At 40.5% G+C, this 23,106-nt stretch overlaps 2 protein-coding genes across 3 annotated transcripts in view; both read right to left on the reverse strand.

The window, feature by feature from the left end:
* The window catches only part of UBE4B (ubiquitination factor E4B), a 36,568-nt gene extending 20,643 nt beyond the window's left edge, over positions 1-15,925 (reverse strand). The window contains exons 1-7 of one of the 2 annotated variants that reach the window (XM_030463623.1): positions 15,736-15,911; positions 10,832-11,018; positions 7,509-7,644; positions 6,739-6,826; positions 5,012-5,156; positions 3,942-4,170; positions 3,074-3,484 (exon numbers count right to left, since the gene is read on the reverse strand). In XM_030463623.1, coding sequence (XP_030319483.1) covers positions 3,074-3,484; positions 3,942-4,170; positions 5,012-5,156; positions 6,739-6,826; positions 7,509-7,644; positions 10,832-11,018; positions 15,736-15,759 — 1,220 coding nt within the window. In that variant the 5' untranslated portion in view covers positions 15,760-15,911. Of the gene's footprint in view, positions 1-3,073; positions 3,485-3,941; positions 4,171-5,011; positions 5,157-6,738; positions 6,827-7,508; positions 7,645-10,831; positions 11,019-15,735 lie in introns of both variants that reach the window. The other variant, XM_030463622.1, reaches the window with a different exon arrangement.
* Positions 15,926-19,236: 3,311 nt separating this feature from the next.
* RBP7 (retinol binding protein 7) lies at positions 19,237-21,855 on the reverse strand. The gene is made up of 4 exons (XM_008503661.2): positions 21,721-21,855; positions 20,189-20,367; positions 19,820-19,921; positions 19,237-19,477 (listed from the first exon to the last, which is right to left on the reverse strand). Exons 1-4 carry the CDS (start codon positions 21,791-21,793, stop codon positions 19,427-19,429), a joined length of 405 nt encoding a protein of 134 aa, XP_008501883.1. The 5' UTR covers positions 21,794-21,855; the 3' UTR covers positions 19,237-19,426.
* Between the last annotated feature and the right edge of the window lie 1,251 nt (positions 21,856-23,106).

A 23,106-nucleotide genomic window follows, 5' to 3' on the forward strand; every position in this document is an offset into this window, starting at 1 on the left:
CTGCTCACCATCTGGTAGCTCAGCATGTTATGAAACATAACTTCTAATAGCAGAAACCTCTTTTTATTTTTCAGCATTCAATTAAAACTATTCCATGTAAAACACAGCTCTATTAAAATAGTACTCAGCAACTGTGAAATCACACACACGTTTTCTATTAGAGTCTCTTTTAAACTCCTTGACTTCTCACTCAGCTTAAAAATTACCTTTTTAAGAACCTCAGTTTCTATAAAAGAAACACTACTTCTGTAGTCAGTAATTCTGCTAATGATTTCACTGCAGCAGTAACTGAAATTATTCTAATACAAAGCTCATACATCCTTGGTGTTTTCAGAATTCAAGTTGCTGGATCATTGCACAGTCACTGTTTCTAATTTAACTTACATCCCACTGTCTGCAGAATGCCAGGACATTATTTGCAGACTCCAGAAGCAGCACAGCAACTTCCAAAGTCCTTACCAAAGGCTTTACAACCCAATCCAACGTTTGCATTAAATCGCCAGCAGGGTAAGAATTAAAAAAAACAGTGGGGAAAAAGATAATCCTAAATTCCACAGCCACAAAACACATCCTGAAATGAAGACTGGAATGGAGGAGATGCTCTTGGCAGGTCCTCTACTCACAGGCTGACTTCAGCAGCAGTGTCCTAACACACCACAGGAACAATCAGACAGAACAGGGGGGGGAGGTGGAAAACCACCTCATCCCAAGTCTTTTTGGGGATCCTCTGACATCACAAGATAATTCCTGAAGTCTTGACCTAGCTTAGTTTTAGAAGGCTCAAGCAATTAGATTTCCCCCATTTTACTTCTGGTTTACTTCTGTTGTAAGTGAACTATTTCCAAGGGGCCTGGAAAGTCCTGGAGGAACTCTCTCCTCCCAGTTGCTGAGGACACATGAAGTCTTTAAAACTCTCACCTTGTTTCCCTCACACATCTGTGAACTGGAACTGGCTGTTAGGCTACCTGGTCAGACACAAGGTATCTCAGAATTGGTATCACTAATAATTAGGGGTCCAAATGCTAACAGATGGTATTCAGGATACCAGCAAGATAACAGAAGTGTCACTTCTCAAAAAAGTCATCTTAAAATACTTCATATAAAACATTTCTTCTTTTCTCCAGTTTGGGTTGATATAAAAGAAGGGAGCATTTCTTTGGGAATTTTGGTACATGTGATACAGCTGATGAGTGCTAAGTTTTATGAGAATAGAATGAAATTACTCATTTTCACCAGACTCATAAAGAACACAAATCACTTGGATATGACAAACAGTTTTGTAGGAGGGCTGCTCATTTTTCACACCAAAACCTCACTCCTAATAGGCAAACACTTCTTTATGAGCCAAGACTCTTTGCATTACTCTGCAACAGAACATAAACCTAGAAAAGATCCTACCCCACGTTTACATTTCTGCAGGGTTTCTGCAGAGCTACCTGGCTAGTCTCCAAACAGAACTAATATCAATTCTTATTTTGTTTACATGTATCTTAATGTCACAAAAATGACAAGGCTTTGCTAGACAATTTGTAAGTCTCTGGTTTATAGCAAAACATTCTGCTCTTCCTCCTCCATTCTTGGATGCTCCAACTGCATCAGCCTCTACTCCTTGCCACTTCAAAGGTTTATTTTCTTTACAGGCTCAAGGAGAGATCCTCAGCTGTCAAGGAGCAATGAATCTTCAAAGTCACACAGTTTGCATCAGCTGACTTTTTTTTTTTCCCCCACTACCTTTTTCTACATGTAAACCTCTGTCCTAATCGTCCAGTTTTTGACAGGAAACACACTGGTTTTAAAATTACAGCCATGGTTGAATAATAATCCTTCTACTCATAAAGCCAATGAGAAGTTCAACTCCAGCATCATTTCAGAAACCATCCTCATTACACCAAAAAGGCAGGATGATTAACATTTACTTTATCTTAGTCATCTCTCCCCAAAAGAGCTGACTAACCAGCACTCATTAGACATGTTCATATGCCATCTTAAAAATCCATCCAAGTCACCTCCTTGGCTTTAGTCATTTCCCAAGTTATTCTACAGAACACTTGACACTACACAAACTGTTAGTTCCTAAGCAACCAAGCATGCAGGTTACATTCTCTTTCTGCAATACCTGGACCCAAACTGGACACAAGAAAAATCATCATCTTCATTTTCTTCATCACTACTGTCCTCAGACACATCAGAAACGGCAAGAAGGAGGAGGGAGAAAGGGTTCTCGTATATACTACCACAACAGAAATGAAAAAGTCCATCAGATTTTTTAAGCCAACAGGGAAATGGCAGCTTTTCTTTGCAAGTCTGCCAAAAATCATTTTCTCTAAACATGCAGACAATGTGTAACTCCATGTTAGTAAAGCCCAGGCTACACTAACGTGCTCTGTTACACTGCTACAAGTTACTCACTACCAAAACACCACACATTCACAAACCAAAAATTTCACAGGAATTTTTGAGACCTAACATTATGGCTGAAGCAGGAAGGTTTAGGTACCACTGAATAGTATGTGTTACAATCCTAAGTTATGAACCTCAAAGCAGTGGTCTCAAAACTTTGCTTCCTCATTTTTCCCTCCTGCAGGGACTGGTGAGTCCAGGAGCAGCCAAAGAGAAGCTGCAGTAGTACTTGGCCTGGCATACTGAAATAGGCTAATCTGCAATTTAAATCTAGGCACTAGGGAAGCAAATCTAAACTGTCCAGCAAGTAACAACTTCCAACAAACCCTAGTGAAAAAAATGGCTTCAGAGCAGGAGGTCTCTGTTTTACTATCCAGCAGCAGCAACTGAAAAAGCTGATAGTTTAACCAGAATGAATGAGAGAAGAGGAAATTTAAACAATATTGCTACCTTGAAAGTAATTACTGCACACTCCAGAGCTCCCAAGATCATGTTTAACATTTTGGCAAAGCTGGCTCGTTAGGAAGTCAATGGATTAGCACAAACCAACACACGGAAATCAACTCGGGGTAAGTAGGGTTAGCTCAGCACCAACGTAAGGGCTTCCAAATTGCATGATTATGCCACACCCTGCACAGCACACACGAAACACACACTGGTTCTTGTGAAATACCTAGAAGGAATCCTGTTCAGTAAAGCAGAACGCCTGCGCAAGGGACTGGGTGAAGCAGTAAACAAAGGTGGACCCATTGCTGTGGGTCTGGGTCTGGATGGGATGAGTGGCATGGCTGGAGGGCTAGCAGCCACAGCTGGAGGACTTGGTGAACTAGATGGGATGGAAATATTCAAGGAACGTGGGATGGAAGAAGCTGAAAAGCCTCCAGAGTGGGCAACTGTGTATGGGTGGTACCTCGGAGAGGAAGGCTGTGTCCAGGAAGGGTTTGTTGCTGAGAGGTGAGAGCTGACAGTAAGGGAAGGCACAGATGGAGTGGCAACTGAGCTGGCTGGTGGGGTAAGAGATGAACCAGTCATTGGTACATAGCTTGTGAAATTGGTAGTAGGAGCTGGACTAGTCCCATAGAGACTAAACCAGTTATGGGGGAAAAAAAAAAAAAAAAAAAAAAAAAAGAGCAATGATTTAGGATATGCAGAAAAAGGGTGGAAAAGATAAAATGAGCAAGAGAAGCTCTTGCCCTTCTGATGACTCTTCAGCAATAATTCTGCAGATCACACACATTATCCTTTTTACTCATGTTGAATAAAACTATGGCCACACATTATTAACTTAAGAGTCACAGCCTTCACTGAGGCAAGTTAAAGACACTTCTCAGAAGGAACCAGCTACATGGCTTTAACCTATCAAATACACCTCTAGTCATGGCAATGTAATGAAAAAATTATGAAATGGAGGGATCTTCACATGAAAAAAAGTTTAAAACTCCATTCTATTTATTTTTCTTGGGACATTTCTATACCCTTCTCTCTCAGTCTACCAATCAATATTCAAAAGAAATCAGTATTCAGTTATAATCAGAAGTCACCTGGATAATGAACTGGAACCAAAGGAGCCCACATTACAGAACATAGGGCTGCTTCCTGGGTTGGAGCCCATGTTTAGGATCAGGCTTCTGTCAGGAGATCTGGCAGCTGCAACAATTGGTTGTGAAGTAGCTGTGAGGCTAGCAAAGGGGTTTTCATCTCTTGACTGGGTTGACATCATCAGCACTTCCATCAAAATCTGCCCAATCAAGTCCTTAAAATCTGAAAACACTGTTAGGAATAAAAGAGAGTTAATATCACCTACTGTCTTCATCTACCCATTAGTCAGAGCTGGAAACATCTGAGATCTCAACTAAGAAGGACAGTAATTCACTTCTGTGAATCAAGTACTGCTTTTGGCAAAACCAACACTGATATTTTCATTTCTAACTGTCACTCTGTTTCTATTAAGTGGTGGCTCTACCACCACGTCCTGGAATTACATAGAAATAGCATTTTCTGAGAAGTACAAAAGATCACAGATGACCTAATGGTGTTATTGTTGATTATTAAAGTTGCCTTGCCCATGCCTCTCACATTTTCCCACACTGCTGGTGAGTTGGGCAAGTTGTGTCATAAAGAAAGGAAAAAACATGCACACACACCATCCCCCCATGTGCCCACACATAAAATAATGTTGACTTTGGTCATATGTTATAGCTGTCATATCAAATATGATTTGTTATATAAAACAGGAATAATCATCAGCAATTTTTAGGTTATCAAATTAACTGCCAAATGCCTATTATGATGCAAGACAACCCAAATCAGTAAAAGGCTTCTGAAAAAAATATTCCAGCAACACTGAAATATCAGCACACTGGTTTGACAACAGAAAATGCAACCAACAAGAGCACAACAACTAAAACAGGAGCTGTAACCAATTGGTCCCATATTCCTTTTTGAGGATTCCATTTCCTGCTACACCTGCTAATAGCACATGTTGAAACTGAGCAAAGACCACAAACAGGTGGCTTCAGCATTGCAGCAAAGAGAAAATGCCAAAAAGAAGAGCAGGGAACATCCCACTCAGTTGAAGCAATCCCTAACCAGTAGGAGTTCAGATACCAACCTTCCTTTGGGTTCTGCTTAAACTGGGCAGAGAGTGAATTCAGGAAGATAACATCTCTATCTCGGTCCTTCCAAGAGACTCTGAAGATCTTACAGACCAGCTGTAAAGCTTGCTCCTCAGATACTTCAGACCCAGACAGTGGTTCCTTGGTTAGGGAGGTAAAGAAAAAACAACAAACCAAAACATCAACTTATTTGCAATTGTATTAGTCAAGTCACAGCCCAGTGCAGATCTTTAAATGGCTTCAGAGTAGGCACAAATGGCAGGTTCTGTACACTGATGAAGGAATACAGGTTTGTTTGTCATCATTTCTTTGGGAAAAAAGCTGAAGGAACACAAAAGAGATGCAGAAGAGTTGTAGCAGAAATACACAAATCCATCAAGAAGCAAATTCCAAAACACATTGGAAAACATTATACTAAGAAGGGAATTTCACCACTTAATAAATCATGTATTTCTGCACATTCATATTGACTTAATAACTTTGAGTAATGTAGTTTTCAAGTACTTCTCCTGTCTATATCTGCTGAACAGGCTTTATTACTGACATGACTTCAAGGCAGATAACCAGGCAAGAAAACTTTTTCCCATAAATGAGGCCTATGCTGTCTCCCATCCATTTAACATTTTGCTATCTCCAAATGAGTAAGAGGAATTGAACCAAATTTTGCAAAGCTTTATATTATTTTCCACTGCTCTCCCCTTCAAGATTGTCCTTGATTCCAAGCTATTTATTTCCCAGCAGTATAATGCAAGCTGTCCCACTGCCTGATTTGCAGCTAGGAATTGACAGGAAAGGGTTCTGCAGCAGGGTTATTGCTACATGGCTTTAAGCCAGGCTTTTACCAGCTGACCTTATTACTGACAGTGCAGGAACACACAAAGACACCTAACAAGCACTGCAAGAACTGTAGAAACTTTGCCACACTGATATTTCATTTCTTTATGGTTTTATTTCACACAGGCCTTAAAACCAAATTACAAAGAAGACAACTTTAGAATTGAATTAGCTTTGTACTTTAATTTTTTTTCTACTTTAAAGGGCTCTACCACTAGCTAAATATTCTTATTTATTTTCTTGTATCAATAAGAAGAAAACCTTATTGCATAGCATTACTTCAGCACACATAACATTTGAAGCAGTACATTGTTAGTAGACCTCTAAATGCTACAGAAATTTCAAATATTCATAAACCAACCTGAGACAACTGAAATGCAGCTTTGATTATGAGAAGTTAGACTTTTTTTTTCCTTCCCACGAATTTTAATGAGAAAATGAAATGAATACACTGTTCACAGGTGACATCTGAGGGCTGGTTCTCTTGAATGCATGTTTTCAAAATTGAGGGATAACTGAACTCATTGCAAAGTAAACTCTGCACCACTACTCCATCCTAAATCCTTTGTTTCTGTTTCTATTTCATTATTTAGAACACCTACTAGAGACAGTTTTGGTAAAGAAATTTCTCCAAAAAACAATGTTGTCCCTTTTGAGAGAGAATCCAATGATGCAAGACAAGCCCTAAAATTATGGATTGCAAAGCTGCAGCTATTTAAGGCTATGTCAGTGAGGGGAAAAACACAATATAAGCAAAATCAAAACCCACAGCACTTTTAACTCCAACTGCAAAATCTGAACAGGTTCACCCATGAAATTTTGAACCCCAGTGAAAAAATAACATATTTATGTTGTCTGGGAGAGAACAGCCAACACAGAGCAGACCAACCTTATCAGACAGACTCCTTTTCTCCCTGCGATCATTCTCATCTACCTCCATGTTTTCAATTCCTGAATCCACATCTACCTGGGACATACTGCAAGTGGAAAGAAGAGAAGTCTATTAACTTGGAGCTGCACCAAGTCCTCCAAAAGATGCTGGCTGAAGGAGTGTCACCTGAAGTAGAAGCAGCAGAGAAAAACCAAAGCAAGAGAGAAAAACCAAAGCAAGAGAGAAAAACCAAAGCAAGAGAGAAAAACCAAAGCAAGAGAGAAAAACCAAAGCAAGAGAGAAAAACCAAAGCAAGAGAGAAAAACCAAAGCAAGAGAGAAAAACCAAAGCAACAGGAACAGCTATATGCACAAACAGCAATTAAAATCACTAGGTAATAAATGCTCCTAATGTTACATTTCTCCTGAATTCAAGAAACACAATATTAAATTTCTTCAGCAAGTGATAAAAACTACACAGCTAGCACATCTCATAACCTTTTCTTTTTTAAGTAGAGCAGCTGAATTATCCCCACCAGACATGCTCATCACTTAATGTCTAAGATAATGCTTTGTCTCTTATCACTTCAGGTCAGGAATTCCCATTAAAACCAGAGTAGAAAAAAGCATTACAGTGGTCTAAACAGTTTGTCACTTTAAAGCATTAAACTCTAGTGCATTAACACAGCTGGAAGTGAGAAATAGCAGAATATTTTCCTGCCTAAGTGGTTTTAATGAGTAGCATTGCACAGTATTTGCCTGCTTACACAAGCTCCATTTTTTTTTTACCTTTTCTCACAGGAGACACTATCAATATCCATGCTCTGAGACCGAGAGAGAGACTGAGATTGTGTTTCAAGGCTGTTGGATGGAGAACTGCTGAGGGAACTCACTCCTTCGCTGCTCTGGCTTCGGTGGGCTACTCCTAGAGAAAAGGCACCACCAAGATTACTACTGCAGAGATGAGAAGGCACTGCACAATTACTTGGGTAGAAAAGGAGATGAAACCCTGGTTTTTCAACCCAGCTCTTAAGCATTCTTAGTAATGCATTAGGAAAGAAATGTTAATAATGTTCAGAGGAGCAGTGTAGGAATGCTTACCTTGACAGCACAAACCAGGACTGAATCTGCAGCCATTAAGAGCTCAGAGATTAACTCCCATTAAAACAAACAAAACAAAAACAACAAACAACCAAAAAACACTTGTACACTGGTCTCAGACAAGAATGCTCTAACTTCAGACTTTGTCAAAACCCCTCTAAAATCAGTTCTATCAAACAGGACTTCAGACTGGGTAATTACAATGGAGTTAAGCTGGGTGAAGATACAGCTCAAAACTAACCTGAGTTCTGATAACCTTCCCACAAACCTCCCACAAATCACTAGCAAATTATCTTATTATACTTTTCCTTCACCACAGGAATAAAATAAGAATCCAAAATGTCCCACCAGCACAACACTTAAGTGCAACACCAGGAAATGAAGAGCAAAATGGAGCACTGGCTGGTTCATCAGGAGATGAGCACATGGACTCACTTTGCAATGAAGACTTCTTCAGAGAAGTGTTAGATATGTGTAATTCCAAATAAACCAGAGCAGCCTTGTATTCAATCACAATGGAACCTGGATGAGTTCTGCAAACAATAGGCTCTTAATCTAATCCTAAAATCTGGGCTGTTTGAAGTCATGATTTATAATAAAGTAGCATTAATTGAAAGCTGCAACTCTAGTTTCATCACTATCAGGTATTTACATGTCACTGAATAGAATCCTTGAAGGAATAAGAAAAAAAGTATTATTCATCTGTCAGTTTAAAAAGAAAGCAGCACTAAATTTCATTCCTTTGGGTTCTTTAGCCTGCAGTTCACAATACATTCCCCAAGCAGTACTGGGTTTCAGGTGACAAGTGTAAAACCAGACTGACAACCTGTTTTTAAATTCCAGCACTGTCTGTGTTTAAGAAAATGCAAGCATGTCCCATGTTTATGACAGCAACACACTCTGAAGTTAACAGTGAGGGCAGTAAAAGAGAACAAATCAGGATTATGCTCTTTGACACAAGCTGTTTGGTTTTGAGCACCCTTCTTTACAGGAACAAAATGACAGAAGGCATAAAAATCTCATTTAGAAGAGAGTTTTCTGAAGAAAAACTAGATACTCAGCATGGGAGGCAGGAAAAGGATTTTCATTCTGCTGCTTTGAAACTCATGTTTTACTTCCCTTGGTATAAAACCAGTTTATATTTAACCCCTTATATTATGCTGGAAATGAGACAGTATCCAGAAAACACTCAGATATTCAAATAGAAAGTGTAAAAGGTGTGTGAGTTAAAATTTATTTATATTGGTATTCAGAAAGGACTTTTACAAGCAGATTGTCCAAACACTCATGTTCTATAACTGAAGACATGTAAAAGCACTCTATAGGATAGCAAAACAATGTAGAATGCATATGTATCTTGCACACAGCACAAAATACTTGCTAAATATACATTTTATTCAGTTTTGTTCAAAGTTTTTATGCTTTAATTAGTCAAACTTCAGGGCTGTAGCTGGGTATTATCAGTCATTCATTTAAGTTGCTCAGCTCAGAGCTATCTGACCACTTCAAACCATGACAAACCTGACTACCAACACAGCAACATTTCTATCTTCAGGCACACACTTCCACACCTCCAGCTCTGTGGGCTTTATCATTTATCCAGCTGTGCAGTAAGATGGATCAGGACCTAAACCTCAGATGGGTTAAATGGAACCACAGGCTGAGTGAACACAGTAAGTCACCTCTGCACTGCTCTGAATAAAAAGCAAAGTCACCTTTACTTCTAGGTTGCTGCCTACAATCATGAGGACAATACAGAGTGTTAAATTCCACCTGCAAGGAGCTTTTCTCAGAAAATGCTTTTGATAGCTTTTCTCTGTCCTGCTTTGGATACAAGGCAACTAAATAAGCAGGAAGGAGTCACTTTATGTATTTCAGAACAGCACTGTAATTAAATTACAAGGTTTAAGCTTGTAAATCACTGTACTCACCAAAGGGAAAACCACAAATTTACAGAAAGCAAATAGGTAACTAGAATCCTGCATGCTTATCAAGAAAAAAACATTATTTCTATCACATCAAGCACTGTGTGCAGTTTTGGGCACCTGAATGCAAGGACATCAAGTGGTTGGACTTGATGGTTTTAAGGATCTTTTCCAATTAAATGATTCTATAATACTGAAAATCTGTTTACAACAAATCTTGACATTTGGTTTGAGATTGTTTTTGTGAAGCTCTTAACTTATCTTAACAAAAACATGAAAAACAATTTCAATTTTCAGATAAAAATCACAACACTGGAAAGCATGCCAATTTGTTTTGATTTCCAAGATATCCAAGTTGAAATCAAAATATATTTTTTCTAGGTCAAAAGTGGTATTATGAATAGGAATATTGTCTTCACTTCTCTACAAAGCAACTCTCCAACTTCTCTGCTTCCTGCATTTGTCTGATTTGGGCATTATTCACATCTTCTCAAATAAATATATTTGCAAATATCCCACTTGTGTTCAGTCTAGAAAATAGAGAAACTGGCAAAGTAATGTAAAAGAGAGGGAAAAAACCTTATTCCTACACTGACAATGCACAGTCACAGTTTACTATTTTTAATTGTGCCAAAGGCTAGTAATTAAAGAGCAAAAATGAACTTGGGACTGATTGCTAAAATGTACCTAGAAACCAATCAATAAAAACTGTGTTGCAAGACTTGGAGAGTTTCTTCCTGTCTCCTTGACAGACAGATTCTTTGCTGTAATATTAAACAGCAGCACAAACTTTATACTTTGTTAACCCATATTTCAACTTCCATTAGTTCACTGACACCTGGAGAGCAACTGGATCTATTAATTTATTATTTGGAAAAGGAAAACAATTAGTACCTTCAGTCACCATTTCAGAATGTTTCTTTCAAAAATGACTTTTAGTGACAGCAGAACTAACACTAGTAGTAGATTATTAGCCAGTAAATGTAAAGCAGTAGCAGTGATCCAGGAGCTGTAAAGGTAAGGAGCTGCATAATCACTTTCAGGAGACACCCAGTAATAATTTGGGTCACTAACAGTCCAGCTTACCTGATGCACCAATTGGAGAGGTAGCTGGGGTCATGCTGTGGACATTGAGGCCAAGACTATGGGATGGCCCTGGGGCAGGTGCTACTACTGGTGGTCCTGGAGGGGTCTCTCTCTGGGGTGAGGTGAGGGGGGTAGTAGGCTGGGAAGAGGGTCCCCCTGCCAGCCGAGCAAGGCGCCTTCGACGAATCTGCAGCCAAGGAAAAGCCAAACACCAGGAAATCAACAAATCTGCATGCACAGAGATACAGCCACCCCCCTTCCCAGCCCCACAGCAAATACAGAAGAAGTTTTAGTTGGGAACCTGCAAGAGGGAGCTGAGTCTCTTTCCTGTTTCCCCATGTTTAGGTTTTTCAGTGGATTTACCACTGGAGAACACTGGCTGTCCCTCAAAGGGTTGCATAAGACAAGTTTAACATTGGCTGCTCAGCAATTTCAAAACCTACAACACTCCTCCCCATTTATTTTGGCATTTGATGAAACAAACTGCATTAAGCTGATAAAAGGGACAATATGAACAAGACCTTTGCCTTAATTTCACACCCCATGATGCCAATAAAAAAAACCAAACACTTGTGCTAAAGATGATCCAGCTGAAAGTTGTTGAAGACCACCCCTGTCCAAGATGCTCTGAAACAGATCTGCAACACCAGAAATGGACAGAAATATCTTGGGAAGGCAGTAAATAAGATCACCTCTTCACCTAGAGCCATTCTATCACATAGAATTTAAAAAACAGTTTTTGCACCTGACTAGTAAGACAGAGAAGCATCTGCCTTTAAAATCCAACTTCAGAATACTGTGATAAATCTATTAATCAAAATTACTATGTAACTACATAACACTAATGTTACACATCAGAAATACACAGACAAGATAAAACTTATACAACTGATAAATGAAAAACAGTAGAGAAATTGCTTGTCACAGGCTGCTTCAGAGGACCTGATCCTAAAGCTTCAACTCAAAATAGGCCCAGCACAAAACAAAAGTCTCATAAATATGAGTGTTCACTCCCTGTAAAACTAAGCAATTCCTGTTATTCCCTCTCTTTAGTGCACTGAATGCAATGTTTGAGGTTTTGTTACTGCTCATAATCCTAAAGAACTGCCAAGCAAGTGAGGGAGTGAAAAAAAAGATTCATGTCAAGTCAATGTCTGGGTAACATCACTGGAGTCATTTAATGCTCTGTGAAACCTACCCCAACAAGAGGAAGAACAGGTCAAGTTAAATCAGACTTCAAAAACTGTGAGAAAACAGTGTCTGGAACTACATCCCTCACCATGATAGGTGTCAACACATGAACATGGAAGGCAGCTACAAAATAAATTCCTCTTTTTTTCTCTTAAAAAAAAAAATGCAAAGACACTGAGCTGTTTTTACAGAAGATACTGCAATTAAAACCAACACAAGATTTTTTTCCCTGCCTCTTTAAGGATGATAGGTTATACTTACATTACTGCTGAAGAAATTAACATTAAAATATAAATAAGCTCTGAATATTTTTTCCACTGAAAGAGAAAGCTTTCAGAATTGAGGGTACATTTAGTGATCGTTAAAGGACGATTTGGTTCTTGGATACTCCAAGTTGTCATAATTCCTCCAGGTTTACATAAAGTCATCATAGAAATCTGATTCTTTTTTCCTGAAGATTAGAAAGCTTTAAGTAAAAAGATTTTAAAAAGTAAATAAAATCTTTTAAAAGATTTTAAATAGCATTTTTATATTATGCTATAAAAGGAAAGGGAGAGGCTGAAAGAGAAGCTGGAGAATACAGAATAAAACTGGTGCATACATTTTAGCCAGTTAATTCCCTTGTGCCTTAGGACTGAAGAGCATCAGGAGAGGGAAGTAAAAGGCTTTCTGCTCAGGGCACAGCAGGAAGACAGAGTTTGTTTGCACAACACTGGGCACAAATGAGCCCCCAACCTGTTGCCTCCAGGTAACACAATATGTCAGAATTGTGGGAGTTCAAAGTGACCTGTTCTCATTTCAGGCTGAATGACTGCCCCAGTTAACGGAAAAAAACCCCACAGAGGTGGGTTTTTAAAAACATTTTCTTAGGAAAATGTAGAGTACCTCAGAAGTACTTGACTGCAGCAATATGTATTTGCTACAGCAACATATGGCAAGGCTGTTATGTATAATTTTATTACCTAACAGTGACAAGTTATTTGCTACTAATTATTACATAAGCTATGGAACTAACAATGCCCAGGGTCCCCACAGAGAACAACTCCCTAAATGCACAGTTTAAAATGTTAACAACAACAAAAAAAAAGACAAAAAAACAAAACCTAACTGATTGACTAGAAAAAAAGCACATTGCCTTTTGAGCAGTACAGCTTTTGCTGGACACATCTGGACTATGGTTTTGAACTGTAGCTTTCAGAAATATGTTTTTGATCTTACTGGACTTCTTAAAGTTGTTAGCTGGACACACTACAACAATGTATAAATAACACCCTGCTAAAGACAGTTAAGTGATAATTTGATTATTATGCAGCAGACCAATAATAATATAACCACAAAGTCTGGTCCCTCAGCCTCACACTTGGATAAAAAAAACAAACCAAAAAAACTGTGTCTGCTTTAGTGGCAGCTGCTTAATGAGTCTTGAGGATTTTTTTTTACCATAACCATAGAGTTCCAGATCTGTACTATAAAGGGCAATGTGAATGCAAAGCTTTGTTTTTCTTGTATTCATTGCAGCATGTTAAGTTGGTTTAAGAAGCACTTCATTTGCTGGTGACACTAGTCATGTCCTATGCTTAGAAAACACTACTCAAAATCATGCAGATGTGGTTTTTTCCCCCTACTTTATCTCATTTGGCTTGAGTCTCCTTTTTCTATGCAGTCCATATTCTCATCTTGTGCTATCTATCACTCCTGCTAAAATTCCTACACTCAAAAGGAAGTTTCTTTTCTCCCCTCCCAAAGATTTTATTATGGTCTGTACTGAATGACAACTTCTTGTGCTTTAACACTGAGAAAATTCCAGCAAGAGACACCATTGGTAGCAGGGGAAAACACCTTCTTTAAGCTAAAATTATAACATTCCAAAGTCACTATCAGTTGTACCTGTCTCTATTATTTTAAGTTTCAATCTGTTAATATTATGCTTAATTATGGTGCTATAAGAACCATATGAGAATTATGTGCTGTAAGAACATAATCTGATCTGCAAAAGGCCTGAAATTAACATCAAGTTCAGTGTTTTTTCCCCTTCATTCACTGCCAGATAAGAAGTCTGAATCAGAAGTGACATGTAATGTGTTTTGGAAGGTTCTTTTTCAATATAGTCCACGTCTGATTCAGGTCCACTGTGCTAAGAAACAAGAAAGCAGAGACTTGGAGGAGTATGAAAACAGCCTTGGGTGAGACTTTTCAGTGAGGGGTCCATTATCACAAAAAATGGCTCTCTCCAAATGACAGAAGATGAAGTTTGTCTCAAGCAACCACCTAAAAGACCAGTCAGTCAGCTTTGGTCCTAGCTGAGCCTACAAAGACACAGAAAAACTTGAGTCACATGAGACAAACATTTTGCCAGAAAAGGTAGATGAATCCCTGCTGGAGAACTCATTTTCTGCAGTCTCAGTTCCACAATGCAGTAGTTTTGATGACGTTGTAATTTGCTGAAGCAATGACACAAACAAGCTTACATAGGTTAAATAATTCTGAAATTAATCATAAAACACCTCATAAATGCAGTTTAACGACCAGAAGAATTGCATGTAAACAAAGCACTCATGAAATACACCTACAGAATCAGGGATCTCTCTTCACAGTAGAAATTACAGAGCTATCATCCTGGTCCAAAATCCCCAGCATGGGAATTTTGCTCCTTTTCTCAATACTTCCACAGAGCATGAGGACCAACATCAAGCAAACAGCTTAATGTATTTCCTCCTAGCTCATGCTGCAATATAGGAAGATGGCCACGTTGTGATGTACAACAGAATCAAAAATTCTTCACTTTTGGGAACACAGACACGAGTGACACCAGCAGCCACACTGCTCTACAAACCTGCCATAAGATATGGTACAGATCAAAAATAACTTCTTTTGATCCCCCCTGGAGTACAAGTAAAGCAAGGAACCTGTGCTGCAGCTGGCCCAATGCAACACACTTTATATGCACACATTACACTTGAACATTAAATTATTTTCAAGAAATGATGGAAGATTTTAGGTTGTATGATTTGAGCACCACACTGGGAAACTCTCTATCTCCTGATCAGTACCACAACAGAATTTATCAGAGTCCTCCAACAGATGAACAAAAGATAAGATGTCAGTTTATATTTTAAAAGAAAAACATTACCCTTCAGATCCAAGAAGACAGAAACCGTTCACATTATTTCATGTCAGCTGTTAGTCAATCACAACATAGCACCTATGACTCTTCAGTCTTGAACAACAAAAAAGTCTATCAGAAAACTGGCAAGCCTGTTTCAAAGAGTAACAGTGTTAAATTGAAAACCACACACTCACCTTGCTTCTCAGCAAGATTTTAAGTGCTTTACTGGGTCAAAAAGTAAGCTTGGTTTGGTTTTTTTCCTAAAATCACACACAGAGAACATAGAAAACACCGAGTAGTGCAGACAGAAAGGAGATATCCTCCAGACAAAGCCTACCTGGCAGATGGAAGCCGAGAATAAACAATTAACCAGGACAGAAGCAATTCAGCCCCATCGACCAGCCGGGGGTCAGGGACAGCACAGAAAAGGGAGGAAAACGAACAACACGGAGCACAGACACCAAGGGAAGGCAGCAGGGGTAGGCAGCCCGCCTCACTGACACATTCCTGCCCACCCTGGGGTCAGCAATGGGGCCCAGGAGGAGCCCGGAGCCCTCACCCCGCGGGGCCCCGCTCGCCCCCTCAGGCCCCGGCCCCGCCGCCTCACCTCATCCGCGCTCAGCTCCTCCATCGCCTTCCTCTTAATGGTGAACGGAGGGAGGGCGCGTTCCTCTGCCCCGCCGAGGGGCAGCTCCGAGGAAGCGCTCTCCTGTCGCCTCTGCCCCCCGGGCCGCCTCACAAGGGCATCTCCGGGGCGGCCTCGCCTCGCCCGGCCCCGCTGCTGCCGCCGCCGCCCCCGACCCGCTCCCCGCCGCCCACCCGCGCCTCAGCCTCCTCAGCCTCGGCTTCAGCCGCAACCGCGCGTCCCGCCGCGCCCCGAAGAGGAGCCGCCCCGCAGCTGCCCCGCTCTCCCCCGCACCCCTCAGCCTCGGCCCCCGCCCGCACCGCGGCCCCTGCCCCGCGCAGAGATTATTCATCAAAACAAGAGGGCGGCGGCGGCCATCTTGGGGCGGGATCACGTGAGCCCGCCCGGTGCAGCGGAGGCAGCCGGGCATGCCGGGCCCCGCGCGCCACCGACCAATGGCAGCGCGGGAAGAGGGGCGGGGGCGGAGGCGGAGGCGGGAGGGGGGACCCGGCGGCGGCGGCGGCTGAGCGCGTCGTGGCGGAGCGGGAGGGGCGGCTGAGTACGAGCCATGGCAACAGGGTGAGGGCGGAGAGAGGAGGAGGGAGAGAGGAGGCAGAGTCCTGAGGGGCACCGGGGAGAGAGGAGGCAGAACCCTGAGGGGAGACGGGAGAGAGGAGGTAGAGCTGTGAGGGGCACCGGGGAGAGAGGAGGCAGAGGTGTGAGGGGAGACGGGAGAGAGGAGGAAGAACTTGAGGGGCACCGAGGAGAAAGGAGGCAGAGGTGTGAGGGGTACCCGGGACAGAGATGGCAGAACCTGAGGGGCACCCAAAAGAGGGGAGACAGAGCTGTGAGGGGCATCCTGGAGAGAGGAGGCAGAACCCTGAGGGGAGACGGGAGAAAGGAAGCAGAGCTGTGAGGGGCACCCAGGAGAGAGGAGGCAGAACTGTGAGGGGCATCGGGGAGGCAGAACCCTGAGGAGAGACGAGAGAACCGAGGCAGAACCCTGAGGGGAGACGGGAGAGAGGAGGCAGAGCTGTGAGGGGACCCGGGGAAGGCGGGCGAGGGGCGAGGAGAAGGGCGGGAAGCAAAGCGCTGCCAAGCGGCAGAGGCGTCGCCGCTTGTCCGGAGGCGGGAGCTGCTCCTCAGGTACGGACATCGGGAGCCAGGCTGGGCTGAGGCTGCGGGGATCTTCCGCTCCCCTAAGGTGTTAGCCCGCTTTTCAGCGCCCAATGGGTGAAACAGTGTTTTGTCTAATTATTATAATAGAACACCGAGGGAAAAGGAAAGTGCTAAGCCCCCCCTGAACACCGGCCCTCAGATCTTTCCAAGCCAACCTGAGGGATTTTTTTTTCTTGTATTGTGTGAAGACACAATTTTTTTTCACTTTGTTCCTTCATTATACCACAAATTTATAATTTTGTGAAAGATACTCATCTCCCCCTCTTTCTTTTCCCTTTCCCTCGAGGTGTCACTCCACACAGAGAACAAAACAGCTGAAATCTATCTGAGCCTGAGGCCAACTGGGGATTCACTTCCAGTTCTTGTTTGCTCAGCAGTACAAGGTGTAGGTGAATGAGTAAGAAGTTACATTTTTTTGGAAGAGGACAGAAAAATGGGAGTTGAATCAGGAAATTTTTGCTGCGTGACAGTCACTAATAACAGCTTCATACACAGCTAACAGATTGACTCTGAGTGCAGGAATCTCAAAAAGGGAGGACAACAGGATGTTCCTGAGATGGAAGAAAATTTGGCTGCGTGTACAAGTGATAGAATTAATACATATTCCCATTAGCACTTCAAATAATTATAAATATTTTTTATACGTATGAGGCAGATATATTTAGTCTTCTGTTTCAGAATACATCATTAACATACTCTAGTGATCTATAGGTGTTTGAACAAAACCAGTGTTTTGGATGAGTTAAGGGAAACATTTTGTAAATAATTGAATCGTAATAAGTCTTTTTGTAGAATATCTGTGTATTGTTACTTTTTATTTTTGGATAATGCTTCATTTTGTGTTTCTTTACCTTCTTGGTACTGTTTGTTTTTGGTTTCTGTTCACCTGTCTATGAAGTACTTTCACATGGAGCTGGCATATTTTAAAATCATTATAATACAGCAGCACAGAGTTCTTAAGGGCATCATTGCCTCTCTAAGTGCTTCTTATGCATACCTTATTGGAGTGCCCAGCTTAAAGACTGTGGAGTTTGAGAGTATCTCCACTCCTACATTTGAAATCCTGTTGGTAGGAGCCTGTGCAATTTAGATAAAGACACAATACGTTCCAGAGGTGCCATCTAGTGGGACAGGAAGTCTGCATGTCTGTGGCTGCATATTGCTGATGGATATGACAGTGAAGGTTTGCTGCATGAATTTGTTATTTATATTAACATAAAATGGAAGATGTAGCTATTTTCAAATACTCAGTTCTAGAAGGAAAAATGGTGTCAGGATCCACAGAATGAACACCAGGCATTTTACTGCTGGTCCCCCCCATTTCCCTGTGTAAGGAATACTAGGTCTTCATATTTTGGAAACTAGCTTAAATTTACATAGTCCTCTAGTAGTTTTAGGAAAGGGTTTTATCCACACAAAACATCCTCCAAGCTTCAACAGACTGTCTGCCTCTGGAGGTAGCTTTAGGAATTCTGAACTCACAAGAAGTATTAGAAAGTTGGTGTTACTTGTGTTTTGAAATGCCAAGGATTACTTTAGAAATTTTTTTGTGTGTGTGTAGAAAGCAATTCAGTTACTAAGCTTAATCTAGATTTAATCAAACTCTTCCCATAGTCACAGGATCTCTGCAATGTTAATGTTACCAACAATGAACATCAGTTCCTTCACATGTAACTACCAAGCTGATCTGGCCACTTACATGTGCTTACCCAAGGCAGAATAAAACCTGCTTCTCTATGCAGCTTTACACAAGGTCAAAAAAAAAAAAAATTATTTAACCTAATTGAACAAATGTATGCAAATAAGTCTTAACTAAGGCAGCATTGTTTTCACTCTGAATATGTGCTTAAAAAGTCCCAACTATTTTGCAGACTGGAATCCACATGGATTACTCAGACCTCCCTTCATTGTTCTGGGATTGGATCACAGGCTGGTTTCCTCTGGTAAGCTGAACTTAATTATTTTTGAGAACAAAGCAGCTATGGCACAATACAGGACCTTACATTGCACATTTAAGATATAAGCACATGGAGTTAATGAATAATCTTGATCTTCAAGAGAAGCATTTATAATAATAAATCTGCAGCTTTTGTTAGCTGCTTCCTTTGTGCTTTCTTCATTTTTCTACCATTGTTTCTCCTCTGTTTTGTGTGATGTTGGCACACTCTTCAGAACAGGCAGTTTTTCTTGTTTTGATTTAGACTGTTAGAGACCCAAGCCACATCACTTTTGTTGTTTGGGTTCCCCCCTCAAAAAAAACCCCAACAAGCATATTCAGAAGTACTTAAGACTGGTTCGGTTTTAGGCATTTATTAGCAAAAATCAGACCTTTAACACTGGCAACAGCAGACTTATTTCCTGAGCCAGAAACTTCAGAACATTCAGGCTAACAGATACAGGGAATCAGATCTTGTCCAAACAGCCATCACTGGACATGAGGATGCATCATCTCCTGGGTGTTGCTGTCTCTCCAGGTACAAACCAGCACACATACTCAAGCTCTCTTGAAGACCTGTTTACATACTTGATTCTCACAACGAAGCTCCTACCAAAAACAAACAAAAAAAACCCCAAAATGAAAGTTAGATGCATTTAGTAATCACAGGAACTGCTTCTAAAAGTGAGCACAGAGCCTTTGCTGTGACTGCTGGCCACCACTCTGCTGCCATGCTCCAATTTATGCTTAACATTCTGAATTTAACTACACACTACAGTGAAAAAATTAAGTTGTTCCAGCTAAACTAAAACTAAAACACAACATGCTCCATCTGTACCATCAGTTACAAATACCACAGAACTAGAAGGAGACTTGTGCATACCATGCCCACATGATAGATCTTATTTTTGTCATGCAGAGAAAAAATTAGTAGAAATCTGAAGTAAGTACCAGGTGGAGGTCATCTCCTTCAAGCCAGTGAGTCCAGCCCCTGTTCTTCTTCTCACCAGTCTGGACACAGACAAGTTTGTCATTTTCCCAAGTAACTAAGCTCTGAGGAAGAGGAAACAAAAAATGTGTTTCTGTATGTCTGTCTCAGGTCTTCAACATACTCATAAACAAAGTCCTTTTTTCCTGGATAAAAGGGGGCCTAAATACCTCTCCTGGAAGAAAATGAAATTCCTTACTTGAAACCCAGGCTCTCACCTCTGCATTGCATTACAAAGTTTTTCCAACAATTTCAGGTCAAACAGTTGGGTTGACTATGGCATCTTCATTTTGTCACTGCCTCTTTTTTTTTATATATATATTCAGTCTTACCTTGCATTTTCTATTATCCAGGCCCTTGTTATCCTCTTCAAACTCTTCTCCAACTTTGAACTGAAGGGAATAATCTCTGAATGTGCTAGTGGTATGGATATAAAATGAATCACCATCTTGTTTGATCACTTTCTGAGGCTTCAGCATTTTTGCTATCTTGCGTGTTGCAAAGTCAATACCTTAGAGAGGAGGCAAAAAGGTCAGAGCTGTATTTCTCACCAGCCATTTTTACAGCCAGGACTTACATTTATTACTCCTAGATGCATTTCTTAAACAATTTGGCCTTGCTTCTCTGCAAGGTTCTGGTTTTTGTCTGGAATTTTTTTTTCTGCTGTTGTTTAAAGCTGCATGTTACATGGATCAAGTCATGCTCTTCTGTTTTACTCTTAGGAAAGCACTTTAGTCTAATATTGCACAATTTCTATGCAAGATTTCTAGGATTTGGGGTCAGAAGAGTCCCTTTGGGGTATGGGAGAATTGTTTTATCTCAGGCACCCCAAGCTTGGTCTAAGGCTTGCCCCCTGCTTAGCTTAATTAAAGAGTTACTGCCTATTCCCATCCTTTGTCAGAGGAACTGACAGAATTTCTGTTCTCTGAAGACATTAACACATTAAGAGTATATTACTTAGTATTCAAACTGAAGGAATAAATTCTCATGGGAGCACACTATTTTTTTTCCTAATTGATCACACAGCAGAATTAGAAACAGAAAGGCATTTTTCACTATGTTAAGGATATCAAATCTACAATTTAAGCAAGATAGAGCCAGAAAATTTGCTTGTGTATACAGTAACCAGCAAGGGACACTGCTGGTCATCAGCTTACACAAGTCAAAAAAGCAGAAAAGACTGGGAGAGGCAGGGAGAAGAGAGCAGGCAGCACATGAGGTTGCCTGCTGTCATAGTCTGTAATTAATTTTGTACAAGAAAGCTAATAAAGTACCAAGAACTTCCTTAGCTCCCCATTAAAGCACTGCTAATCTCTGACTATAAAAGATCTGAAGAAGGTAAGAGGTTAGCTTCAAGCACTCCAGAAAAGGAACAGTGAGAAACCTATCAACAAGTCAAAGTAATGAAAGAAGTATTTAGTAAAGTGTTTAAAGATAAATGACACTAAACTAAAAAAACTGCCTGGAACTGGCAAGCACCCAAGCATTTTTTTTGTTACCTAACATTTAATTAACCTTAGATGGAGGTTCTGTAAGTTTGTGCTCAAAAAGAAGAGAAATTGAGTGGACAGACCAAACTCTTCCCTGTCTGATGAGACACCAAATTTCTACTTTTTACAAGTATTAAGCTGAGAAATTCCTGAAATATGCAAAGACACTTGGGGGGCCAGGTGAAGTACACTTAATACTGCCAGTTTATCAGTAAACAAAGATCCTTCTGTTGTTTTTAGAGGGAAAATAAAATAAATTACAATAAAAAGCTTAAAGCTTTAGCAATATCTAGGTTATAGAAGAAATCAGACATCTAAACCTCAGGAGGACTCTTCTAGGGGAAGGAAGAATAGAATCAGGTATTTTCACCTACCTAAAGCCACCATATAACCTTCAAAGTTGTCATTGCTGATAAGGTTCCAGGTTCCACTGAAATCCACAGGCATTGCCAGACTCTGGGAAGATGACACAGTCAATTCCTGACCAAAAAACAAAACCAAAGAAGTAGTTTTCCAACCAGACCTTTATATAAGGCAGGCTGTGGGTGGGATTACATCCCAGAGCCTTTCTGATGGAGGGGAAGGGTCCTATTGCTGAGCCAATAGGTGAGAGGGTATCTGTGCATCAGCTTCAGCTCAGCTGGAGGGAAAAGTTCACAGTTTCTGAAATCTGTGTGTGGAGCAAATGTTAATAGCTCAAGAGTCACTATGCAAACAAAAAATAATGATTTAAACTGTGTCCATCTTGTATACTTTAGTCATGGACAGACTTTGTCATTATTAAAAGTCCCTGTGTGTATATTAGATCTGTGACTTTATGATCTGAAATCTACATATTTGTTGAAAAGATGTTTACCCACTGTAAATGCATACTATATTTGAACGGACAGGACTTGACTATTTAACTCTGGATGGTAATTTATCAGCTAATTTTAAAGCAGTAGCTGAGACACAACAATAGAGATAAGTATTTTATCTTGCTGGCTTATGTCTGCAGTGAACAGTGGGCAGTATCATCTAGAGGTTGTAACAGAAAACTGAAAGACAAATCCTGTTTCTTGATCTTGCTCTCTGATGTCACTCTGAGGACAGCTCTACTGTGACATGGTTTACCTGTCTGTGTTCTGGTTTCTTTAATGCTGTTAGCTATTTCCTAGTTAAATGAACACAGATAAACCATTTTTTTCCCCTCAGATGCCTTCCCAGCCAGAAAGCTAATATTTTGCAGAGAAAATGAAATTTCTCTGAACTTTAGCTACATTTTTGAAGCTGTCAGTTTGACCTCTGTGACTCATAGAATTGTGCCAGTAGGGAAGCAGGACGTCAAAGCTTGTTTCCTGTTTGCAGATGGATTATTGTTCTCTAATTCATACTAAATTAGAAATGGCACAGAGAAATGCAAATCACTTTTTCCCCTGGACTCAAATAGTAACTTTTCACCCATAAATTGTTATGAGGTTATGGTAGTAAAGCATTGGTGCAATAGTACTGACTCTTCCAATTAGAGTCAGTACTTGGATAGGTCCTGTGTAAAAACCTGGGTACAACATTTTAATTGAAAATTAAGATTATGCAGATCTCATCTCAGTGATGTAAAAAAAAAAAAAAAAAGCCTTATTTTTTTTTTGCTGAACATCTGTGAATGTCTTGTAACTTTTATGAAGTTGTTCAGTAAACTGCATTATTCACATACTTTAAATTTTCAGGCAAATAGATTCTCTTGTAGATTTAGTTCCCTTTTGAAAATGACACCTGGCTCA

The sequence above is a fragment of the Calypte anna genome, chromosome 21 (genome assembly GCF_003957555.1).
Source record: "Calypte anna isolate BGI_N300 chromosome 21, bCalAnn1_v1.p, whole genome shotgun sequence".
Lineage (NCBI taxonomy): Eukaryota > Metazoa > Chordata > Aves > Apodiformes > Trochilidae > Calypte > Calypte anna.

Excerpts from the sequence above, each read along its gene's own strand:
- RBP7 (XM_008503661.2), bottom strand. The coding sequence starts at position 21,793 with ATGCCTGTGGATTTCAGTGGAACCTGGAACCTTATCAGCAATGACAAC. Across the intron at positions 20,368-21,720 it reads AGGTTATATGGTGGCTTTAG|GTATTGACTTTGCAACACGC; the intron begins GTAGGTGAAAAT and ends CTCCTCTCTAAG. Across the intron at positions 19,922-20,188 it reads TGGATAATAGAAAATGCAAG|AGCTTAGTTACTTGGGAAAA; the intron begins GTAAGACTGAAT and ends CCTCTTCCTCAG.